The sequence below is a fragment of the Vespula pensylvanica genome, chromosome 4 (assembly GCF_014466175.1).
Source record: "Vespula pensylvanica isolate Volc-1 chromosome 4, ASM1446617v1, whole genome shotgun sequence".
Classification (NCBI taxonomy): domain Eukaryota; kingdom Metazoa; phylum Arthropoda; class Insecta; order Hymenoptera; family Vespidae; genus Vespula; species Vespula pensylvanica.
The window spans coordinates 438,385-450,031 of record NC_057688.1 but is presented as its reverse complement, the minus strand read 5'-3'; the positions used below and the strand labels follow the sequence as shown (position 1 = coordinate 450,031).

General features: G+C 29.8%; 2 protein-coding genes across 4 annotated transcripts in view; one reads left to right on the top strand and one right to left on the bottom strand.

Moving 5' to 3' along the window:
- Positions 1 to 803: 803 nt before the first annotated feature.
- Positions 804 to 3,837, top strand: LOC122628562 (eEF1A lysine and N-terminal methyltransferase homolog). The gene is made up of 8 exons (XM_043810970.1): positions 804 to 1,168; positions 1,239 to 1,361; positions 1,432 to 1,648; positions 1,740 to 1,958; positions 2,054 to 2,313; positions 2,413 to 2,777; positions 2,843 to 3,024; positions 3,112 to 3,837. The coding sequence occupies exons 1-8, from the start codon at positions 1,077 to 1,079 to the stop codon at positions 3,658 to 3,660; spliced, it is 2,007 nt and encodes a 668-aa protein (XP_043666905.1). The 5' UTR covers positions 804 to 1,076; the 3' UTR covers positions 3,661 to 3,837.
- Positions 3,838 to 5,202: 1,365 nt separating this feature from the next.
- LOC122628790 (hemicentin-2-like) overlaps positions 5,203 to 11,647 on the bottom strand; it is a 267,665-nt gene continuing 261,220 nt past the window's right edge. For all 3 annotated transcript variants that reach the window (XM_043811428.1, XM_043811429.1, XM_043811430.1), the window contains 4 exons: positions 10,485 to 10,775; positions 10,273 to 10,361; positions 9,874 to 10,149; positions 5,203 to 7,793 (listed from right to left, as the gene is read on the bottom strand). In XM_043811428.1, the coding sequence (XP_043667363.1) occupies positions 7,716 to 7,793; positions 9,874 to 10,149; positions 10,273 to 10,361; positions 10,485 to 10,775 (734 nt within the window). In that variant the 3' untranslated portion in view covers positions 5,203 to 7,715. The remainder of the gene's footprint in view (positions 7,794 to 9,873; positions 10,150 to 10,272; positions 10,362 to 10,484; positions 10,776 to 11,647) is intronic.

Below are 11,647 nucleotides of genomic sequence, written 5' to 3'. Positions count from 1 at the left end.
ACAAAGAATAAAAAATTGTAATATTTTTTGCAGACGTATATATATATATATATACATAATGCATTTATTAGTTTCTTTAACAATATTCGATTAATAATATTAATTATTAATAATATTGTACAAGATTAATACTATTAATTATATTATTAATATTATAGGACGTAAATAGTAATTAATTGATTATCAATAATATTATTAATTATCTATTTATCTATTATCAATTATTTTATATATATAGCTGATAACTTATATTTGACTACATCTCGATTATTATACTTTGCATAACTATTTATCGATTATTAATAACATTATTAATTATCTGTTTATTTAATTATTTATATTATTCAATTATAGATTAATTATCAATAATATTATTTATTAATACTATTAATTATATTAATAATATCGTTAATATCATTGAATATATATATATATATATATATATATATATATATATATTAGTAGGTTCTTAAATAATATTATTACCAATTTATTATAATAATGCATTATTTTAGATAAATGTAAAGAAAGTAATGTCATTCGAGTATAAGAAGAGTATCAATGTCTATCTTTAAATCACCTGTTTGCTTGTTGGAATACGTATTTGCTTTGTATTAGCTCTTGTAAAAATTGACGATCATATATTGTCTGATCTCTTTGTTAGCTCAGTTTTTTAATTCACGTTTGGCGACACGTGAAGCGCATATGTACTTACCTATGCAATCATACATACCGACATTATGAATCTAAGAAGAGACTCTTAACCTCCTTTTAGTTCATTTTTCTTCCGCATTCATCGCTGAAGTCGCACAAATAACGAGCAATATTGAGCGAACATTGTGATCGTGTTTCCTGAGTTTTATGATTGTTCTTTATTATTTACAATTATTTACAAGTTTAAAAAACTCGGAAACGCGATTCAGAAAATTCAGAAACATTTACAGAAATTTATATCTCATTTTTCCGCCATTTCCAGTGTTTTTCAATATTTGATATCAAAGTAATGAAGTAACGTGAAATTAGACGCCGGTAAATTTTAGGTTAAATGCGAGAGTGCGAATATTATTTGAAAAATCATGAATCTTTTACCTAAAACTCACGAGGAATTTAGTCAACCAGAATATTGGAATACATTTTTCAAAAAACGTGGCAAGAAAAGCTTCGAGTGGTTAGTCCTTGTCAATCAAGTTTGATATGTTTTTGTTATCTATCATTTATTTTATACATTTGTATTTCAGGTATGGAGAATATTCTGAATTATGTGATATTTTGATTAAATATATCAAGATAAAAGATGATATATTAGTCGTTGGGTGTGGTAATTCCACTCTCAGTATGTCGCTTTACGATGTAGGGTATCGGTTGGTATTTAAATTCTTCTTAGCGTTACAGGTAATTACAATTATTTATTACGTTTCTTCTTTTATATAGAAATATTACTAATATAGACGTGTCAGAGGTTGTCATTAAACAAATGCAAAACATTAATAAAAATGATAAGCCAGATTTAATATACGAACAAATGGATGCTACGCAAATGACATATCCAAATGAAAGATTTAGCGTTATACTGGATAAAGGTACCTTAGATGCTTTATTGCCAAATGTAAAGCAAGATACAATATCTATGATCGATAAGTATTTTAAGGTAATATCTGCGAGAGAAAATGATATATATATAAATGACAACATATAAATTCATTTATGTAAATATTTATAAATGGAAAAATGTCTTGTAGGAAATTACACGTGTTTTACGTAATGGTGGAAGATACATTTGTATTAGTTTGCTTCAAGAACATATTCTAAGGAAAATTTTGTCATATTTCACGGCAAATAATTTCATGATACGCGTCGCACAATGTCATAAAGCCGAAGCAAAAGCTAAACAAGAGGAAGGGAGTTCTATCCCAGTGTTTGTTGTTGTAGCAACCAAATTTATAAAATTAACAGAATCGGTGGGTATGACAAAGATTATTATATTTCCTATATTAATTTAGATAAACCAAATTAACTTTGGATACATTATCAATGGATACTTTCGTTTTAACAGATTCTTGAAATCGCATTAACCGATGGAAAACCTGAGAGAGTGACCTCCGTAGACACTTTAATATCTGCGATATTATCGATTCAACAATCAGCCTTAATATGTAATTGCCTTGATAAAAGAAGCATATCAGATGTAGGAGAAATATGTTTAGATTTACATAGAGTGGGTGACAAACATCCTCGATATACAGTTTACGTACTTGACCAACCTCGTGCTAGAGGAGCAAAATCATATGCTGCGTTTATAGTACCGCAAGGAAAGTAAGGCTTGTTCTACTAGCGTACAAGTAAGAAATAAAAAAGAATTAAGAATGCAAAATTTCATAACCTATATAAAGTTACACGTTACTCTTTTAATAGGGAAACAGATTGGTTGTTTAGTACCAAAGAAGGAAGGCAGCAGGTACTACAAAGTACACAGCGTGATAGACTTGCTATTGTCACTCTTCGACGAGAACATAAATTTGAAAGTTGGGATGCTGTAAAAACTGAACTTGGAAATTGTGTACGCAACTTAGCTCCATCAGGTTTACCCGATAAGAGTGACATACCTTATTTGTCTTTAGAAACAGATATAGGTGCTCGCACGATTTGTTTCGAAGGTGAAAGTAAAATTAGTGGTTCTTTCGTCGTTGAAGAAACTGAAGAGGATGGACACACACTGCGCAGACTAATCTTTCTAAATAATCCATATGTGATACAGAGCGAAGCTCGTTTGAAAGAAGGTATAACATTGTGTGATAGAATAAATAAGTTATAAATTGTATATCAAGAAATATCATATTTTCAGTAAAGTCCAGACGAGGTAAAAAAAAGAAAGTGATCGATAATGGATTTTTGGCTTGCAAACACCACGTATATATGAGCATAGGTGTTTCTACGATATTAGATTCTACAAATTCCAATGAAATCATGATCATAGGTCTTGGCGGTGGAGGCTTGTGTACATTTCTATATCATTGTTTTTCAAATGTATGGTATATTATTAAAAAAGAAAAGCGTTAATTCTATTTCAATCTTATTGACAAAATAAAAAAAAAAAGTTTCTTTGCGTTACAGTTAAAAATCACAGCCGTTGAGATCGACGAGGCTATTCTTAAAGTGGCAGTTGAATATTTTGGCCTTATTTTAGACGATAGAATGCAAGTACAAATCGCAGATGGTATAGAATTTATAAAAAATGCTGCTTCCGATGGTAAGAAGTATTCGGCTATCCTTTTCGATGTTGATAGTAAGGACACCACCGTTGGAATGAGCTGTCCACCTAAACAATTTCTCGAAATAGATTTGTTAAAAATGATAGCCTCCTGTTTGACAGAGAATGGTCTATTTATTTTGAATTTAGTTAGTAGAGACAGTACTCTTAAACAAAAAGCTAAAGACGATTTAAAATCGATATTTGTATCTGTGGTATCTTATACTCTTCAAGATTATGTAAACGACGTGATCATGTGTTCCATAAATACTCAGGAATCAAAGGAATGGAGAAATAAAATAAAAAAGGCTGTTGTGGATTTGAACGAGCAGGCGATTAAAAAAAAAGTGTTCGTTTCATCGGATGCTTTTGATGTATCATCCCTCGTTAAAAATTTGTCGATAGAATCTTAACACATAAGAGTTTGATCATTTAAATGGTAACTGAATTGTCTCCCGTTGTACATTAGTTTAAAAAATGTACAAGACTTTTTGTAAATAACTTATATATAATACATATTATGTATATTACGTATTTATATATAAATGATTGTAATAATAATTATTATATTAGCATTGGCAAAATTCTTATTTATTGAAATTTATTGAGCACAATTATTCCTTCTTAATTTACATAATTAAACCTATATTAAAAGTCATTAAAAATTATAAGATTTTAATGTTCTTGTTACATATACGCGTATACATGTGCGTACATCTGCATATTGGTGATGTAGATTTATATTGAAATTCATTTTGAATACCCATAACGCGTACTAGCAACATATCAAAGTCTTTTTTATTTATTTATTTATTAATCATTATTTTATTATTATTATTATTATTATTATTATTATTATTATTATTATTATTATTATTATTATTACACTGGCAATACCAATGTTTGATAAAATACTGGGCCTCTCTGATTTTGATGTTAACTACACCAATATCATCTCGATCAAGAAGTAAGGTTTCCAAATCTACGATTCTGCTTCTATTTGAATATAAATCACTTTCATATCTCGTACGAACGCTTTTAACAACTTCATTTTGTCGCATTTAGTTTTGTTATTATTTAAATCCTTCGATAGAATTATAATGATTTTCAATAAATTCCCTCAATAGTTTTAGATTCAGGAACCGTTACTTGTTAATTTCATTCTCTACGAATCGTTTTCTACCATTCTTTCGTTTTGATGTACCTATGAAAAATTAGATAATGCAAATTTTCATTGCATATATGTATGTATATATACATACATACATACATATATATATATACATAATTATATATATATATATATATATATATATATATATATATATTCCGAAGACCCTGATTAATTTTCGAACATTCACAAAATCCAAGTAACAAACACATTCTAAACTTTCCATCGCATATTACATGCACATGGAAAAAGGGGAGTGTTGCACGATTAATATGACTCAACATGACAGCGAATAATCTGTACAAGAATCGTCGATCGGTAATGCGAATTAGATTAACACGATAATCGTTCGAAAATTTAAGGAGAAGGATAAATATCCTTCGTAATGAAAAATAAATTTTCAAAGGATCGAAATTTTTAATATTTCCTTTTTAAGACGCGCGAATGAAAAAAAAAAGGAAAGATGTTTTCTTTTTCTTTCTTTGTTTTTCTTTTTATTAATTAGAGTTAAAAAAAAAAAAAAAAAAAGAGAGAAAAAAGAAGACACGACATAAGACAATTATCCTCTTACGTACATTACAAGATTATTTTTATAACTGTTACATTATATTGAACATTTCAACTTTTCCCCGCAGCTTTTTCTTTTTTCTCTTTTTCTCTTTTATTTTCCTTTACATTTTTCCCCTCTCTCTCTCTCTCTCTCTCTCTCTCTCTCTCTCTCTCTCTCTCCCCCTTTTATTTATTTATTTATTTATTTTTTTATTTTTTCTTTCTTTTTTTTTCTTTTTTTTCCTTTTCTTTTTTTTTTTTAATAATGAAAGAAGGTTAAAAAGTTTTAATAGAGAGACGAGAGGCGTCGTATTCATACACTTTCACGCTGAGATATTTTATCCTCTAGTCTCGGCGTTAAAAGTTTTCGTCAACACGACTCTTCCTAAAAATATAATATTTAAATTTCTTAAGTACGAATAAAACTGTTTATTTATTTATTTATTTCTTTATTTATTTATTTTTTGTTCTTCTGTTCTTTTTCTTCCCGATCGACACATTAATTCTTCGATCGATATCGACGTAGTCATTCGTACGTCTATATATCTTTCAATAAACGAGAGAATGTTCATAATTGTCGCTTTAAACACGTACTGCGCTAAATTTTATACTATTTAGATGTACAATATAACACTAAAGTCGTCCGAGCAACACCACATTCCAATAATTAATTAATTTATGGCACGTACGAGTAATATACATTCCGCGTGTTACGCTCGTTCTCTCCTCCCTTTTATTTATCTATTTATTTATTTATTTATTTATTTATTTATTTATTTATTTATTTATTCATTTATTCATTCTTTTACTCCTGACACTTGTCGATTTGTTTTTGTATATCTGTCTCCGTCTCTCTCTCTTATTTTCTCTTTTCTTCCTTTTCTCTCTCTCTCTCTCTCTCTCTTTCTCTTTATTTCATCTTTCAGTCTTCTTGACAAATCGTGCAAATTGCAACGAAATCGATGAGTACTTTAATGGTTTTATAACCATTTGTCGTCTTGCCGTTTCACGATTATAATTCGATATATCCGTAAATTGTTATTTGATGACGTTTAACGAGTGTAGCCTTTATATCACATAATGGCGAATTACTTGGGGATGCAGAAAAAGAAGAAGAAGAAGAAGAAAGAAATATGCATTCTTTTTCATATTCCAAATGTTCGAAAGTTTCAAACTCGAATCAATGATATCTAATATCGAGAAGTCAAATTTTTTTATAGATTTATTTTCTCCTTTAACAATAAATAATATATATATATATATGTATACGTATATATATAGCAACAAGAAAGATTAATCTCGATTTGTTTAAACTCGGGTTTATTTATTTTATCGCATAGTTTTGAAAAACTGAAAAAAATATTTCGCGATAAAATACTTTCAACACTTTCGATATTTATGCGAATTTTCCTTTCGAATATTTACGACGATGAAATAAAAAATTGTTGTTCTTCTTAAATATTATTCCTTAAAGACAGAAGTCTATCTAACGTAAACTATACTTAGAGTTAAACACGAAGGTTGCGACAGCTTCCATTTTTCCCACTTAACCCCACCTATTATCCCCAATCATGCATATTATTCCAGTCCTTTTTCCTTTTTATCACGATTTTGCTTCTTTCAAATTTATTTCTTATCGAGTTTTCTCAAAATTAATTTTCTTCGACAAATATTAATTTCCCTAGCTTTTTTTGTATCTCCATTTACATCCCTCCTCCATAACATTGACTTCTTGTTTACGATTAGATTATTTTAAATTAAATTCGCTTTCCTTTCTCTCTTTTCTTCTTTTTTTTTATTTCTAATTCTTCTTTTCTTTATCTTTAATTGTACTCGTTTGCGATCTGTGTTTTCTGAACATCAAGAGATCCATACATTCGTATTTTTTGTTTTTTTTTTCTTTCTTTTTTTACTTTTTTTTTTTTTTAGTATGTTTCGATAAGAGAAAGAAACAATCTTGGAAATCAGTCATACTTTTTAATCAAACCGATCGTCTCGTGTTTCTTTTCTTTAGACTTTCGACGTTTCGTACGACATGTCGACATACGGACGGCTGGAAAAAGAAGCTCGTTTCAAAATGGTGATTATATATATTTATATATATATATATATATACTTTTCGTCATATTCATTTCTATACCTCACGTCTACGGTTTACTTTTTGGAATAAATCAATCTTTGCTAAAAAATCAATTCGATATATACTAAGATAAACAATAACATCGAATATTACACTTAATTTTCTAAATGTTACTTGAATTCTTATCGAATTAAATTTGTCGTTTTAGAATAGTATCGAATGTGATTAAATTGTATTTTGGTCGATCAATTTGGCAGTAAAGATGGCGTCCGACGTCCATATTGATGATACTATTGTCTATTTTTTATCGAACGCATATTTTTTTTTGTCTGTTTCTCTCTTTCTTTATTCCTTAATTTCGATAATTACAAAAAAAAAAAAAAAAAATAAATAAAAAAGGAAAGAAAAAGAAAAGAAAGGAGAAATCAATCGTATCATCGAGTTTAAACATTTTTCTGGTGCTAAACTTTTTCCATTACTTTCATCGTTCGTCGTCGTCGTCGATATAGTCTTTTTGTCTCTATAAGGCGCGTCTAAAACTTTTCTAAAATCATTTTTAGAACGCGGCCGAAGGTTTAACGCGTACGTAATTCGATGTGTGTCCATTTTTCGGGTACATTGAGAAACCTTTGGGTTCGATACTAAGTTATAAGCATGCTTGCACGAAATCATGTTGTTGGTGCATTAATGGGAGGAGGCGTGTCGGTTCGCCATATTGAACTTCCTGATTGGCTGATCGTTGTGATCTGAAAAAAGAAAAAAAAAATGAATACATAATAAAAAATAAATTAATTAAGTAACATCTACTATGGATTTGTTTTTTTCTTCGCTAATTAATTCATTAAATATATACATACATACATACACACACACGTATATATATATGTTATGATGGTTATGTAACTAATAGGTCATTATTTATAATACCTGCCCATTATGAATAATGATTAAAACGATCACGTTGCTAGATAAATATTGATTAATTTATTAAATTGATCAGATATTATCAACAAGGATACATTCCTTTTGGACAATTTGATTTTTTTCGATACTGTAATAAATTTCATCGTTAGTTTTGCTATCTTTTTAGATAGTTTTCTATAATAAATTTATTACGATACTTATTAATCATTCTGTCCATAACACGGACTAATTAATTATCGCAGACTTATTGACTTCGCTACGTGCTTCCATATTTACATCAATCGTTTATCGAACTTTCGAGAGTTTTCGGAAAAGCTTTAGAGAATTAAGCAGGTAATATGGAAGATGATGAACACGTCTTCCTCAAACTCTTTAATTTTCGTAACATTGGATCAAAAGGTATGAGATTTTTCTTTTTTTCTCGAAACAATGTTGAGAAGTTGATTATAAGAAGGTATTATAAAGTTCTTTACAAAAGAAAAAAGAAGAAGAAAAAAAGTTAAAATGTCGCAAAAGATAAACTATTGCCACATGAATTTATAATTCGATTCTAAACGCAATATGCTCACGTGACGAAAACCGTGTTGAATAATCATACCACTCTTCTGTTCCCTCAACCCCTATCGCTTCTAATACTCTGTCATAAAGATATTATTAATGTTATAATAATAATAATAATAATAATAATAATAATAATAATTATTATTATTACTTGTTATAGTTATAGTTATTATTATTAGTATTTTATTCGACCAGACGATAATAATATTCATATTGACTCTTCAATATGATGAATTATGATAAACAATGTGAAATTTATATGCAGTGCTTGATTTTGTTCGTTATTATTCATAATAGCTGGGAATTATAAATAATTTCTGTATTAATAACTCACTCTATAACATATACTTATGTGTAGTGAAGTAGAATATATATATATATATATATATATATATATATATATATATATATTTATATTTATATCTTCATATAAAATATCTATTATACTATTAATATCATAATAAAGTAAAAAGTAATATATATGTAATAGTAAACGATAATATATGCAATATATATATATACATTCATACGTATGTATGCATATGTACATACACTTATATGTACGCATTTATTTATTAATAAATTTATATATATATATATAATACATACATACACATATATATTTATGTATATGTCGTGAAATAATTCGATGACGAGACAGTAGTAAAGGAAACATTCATGTAAGTATGAAAACGATTACTTTCGTGTTCCTATGTCTTCCAAAATAACGATGCAATTTTCCTCGCTCGGCGAACTTTATCTGGATCTTTCGATGGTTAAAAATACAATTTACGCCATATACATATATACGAGAGCACCATCGGAGTTCGATAAAAGTTGGAAAAGATAAATGTACAGAACAGGGTATGTTTCCGTGTTTTCTCTCTCTTCCTTTCTTTCTTTCTCTCTTTCTCTCTCTCTCTCTCTCTCCCCTTCTGTCTCCGTGTCTCTCTTTTTCTTTCTCTTTACGAAGACGCTTCAAGATAAAACAGAATTACGGCGAAAGTTACGACGTTTAAATAGAATTATGACGAATGTTACCATTACGAACGTCGAATTAATCAACGGAATGGGTATTCTCGAATGGACCAAGCCTGTGTTCCTTCCCATTTCGTTGCGGAATCGTTCAAAAAGAAAGAATCGCTGGAGAGTATTTGCAAACGATTGTTCCCTCGTTCGTGACGTAAATCTTATCGTTGAACGAAACGAAAGAACGAAAAGAAAAAAAACGAGAGAGATAAAGAGAGACACACACACACACACACACAGAGAGAGAGAGAGAGAGAGAGAGAGAGAGAGAGAAAAAGAAAGAAAGAGATAGAACAAGAAAAGGTTTATTACCTTATTGTCATGTCCGATTAATGGAGTTTCCACCGTCGATTCGTCGCTACCTCGATTCATGTAGGCATGTGGTGGTGGTACGTAAATGGATTTCGAATGTCCAGCTATTTGGGTGTAGATAGTTGGTTCTTGTTGCATCGCTTGTCTTCGTATCACAGTTGACATTGGTAATATTTGAGGTCTCTGAAGGGTCGACATCTGTACCGACTGATAGCAATTTGGAGGTATTCGCCTATTGTTCCGTAGCGATAACTCAGCATACGTCAATTCCGAGCCCTAACACGATGAAAATGAAGTCTTATTAATTGGTCCCTTCGATGATCGATGATCTTAAGTTTCTTATTAAGAAATATCATGTTATATATACGTGTATTTATATAAATATATAAATATATTTACATTGTTTGTAAATGTCGAAGCGTCAGCTCGTTTCGGTTGTATCACGTAACGCGGCGACGTACCTTTGCACATTTCCGCGTAAGAACTTTCTAAAATTGTGGGGTGAAAGCAAACAAAAAGAAACGATAAGAATTCCTTTAATTCTAATGTTCTTTTTCCTCTTTCTCTCGCATTAATTTATTTACGAAATATAAACGTATATAGATGTTTACCGTTTGTATGGGATATTATGTCGGGATCCTTTTCGAAACTTTCGATGCTGTCAGAACTTAGAGGCAAGACGGATGATTTGTCTCGTGGCGATGAGGCTGTAGTACCACCGGAAGCAGCGAGATTCGCCATACCACCATCGTCATGGGAATCCTTATCCTCTTGTGGGCGAGGTCGATAACGCAATCTCACAGCGAGAACGATCACGAATATCACTAATAGAAGACCAGCTGTAGCACCTACTACTGCACCTAACAATGGACCCGATAACGACAGCATCACTGGAGTCAAAGCTGAAACATGATATTTGTTTCTGTCTTTTTTATATTTTTTTTTTTACATCTCATCCTTTTTTTTGTACATTTTTCTTCGGATTTTCGATCGAGAAGATTATTAAATATCGTTAAAGTTGAATCGGCGTTGCGATTTTTTACTTCAATTTTATATATAAATATATATATATATATATATATATATATATACATAGTGTTCCAGGTTTTAACGTTCAAACTTGTTCGGTATATTATATGGGTCTAAATAAGAAAGGAATGTTACATAAACATAGGTCGTTTAAAGCTTTATTAAAAAGTTACGAGAAAAATAATAATTACGTGGAGAACAGTAACGGATAGCAGTCTGGAACGAAGTTATTACGATATAATACGAGAACAGATCAATAACATTTACATAAACTCGCATAAACAGATTAAATGTAAATATTGTTGATCCATTCCTTTGCGTCAGACTACTATTCGTTACTTTTTTTTTTTTCTTACGCAATTCTTACCTCGATCGTAACTTTTTAATAAAGCTTTAAACGGCATATATTTATACAACATTTCTTTCTCATTTAGATTCATACAATATAGCGACAATGTTTGCCCGTTAAAATCTTGGACACCCTATATAGCTCATGCAAAAGAGATTTCGAGTATTAAATTTATGCAGGACGAGTGTGGAATGACATAGATTGTAATAGCGAATATAACTACTACTTCAAAACGAAAACAATGATCGGAGAAGAGCGGATTTAAAAGTTTTCTTTTGTTTTAAGGATTCTCTTTGGACTGAGATACACGCATACACAAAAATCTACGTACAAATATACATACATAGGTTTGCAAAACGAACGAACGAACGAACGAACGAACGAACGAACGAACGA

Coding starts and splice junctions, on each gene's coding strand:
- LOC122628562 (XM_043810970.1), top strand. CDS start 1,077: ATGAATCTTTTACCTAAAACTCACGAGGAATTTAGTCAACCAGAATAT. Junction 1,362..1,431: donor CTTTACGATGTAGGGTATCG/GTTGGTATTTAA, acceptor TCTTTTATATAG/AAATATTACTAATATAGACG. Junction 3,025..3,111: donor TATATCATTGTTTTTCAAAT/GTATGGTATATT, acceptor TTTGCGTTACAG/TTAAAAATCACAGCCGTTGA.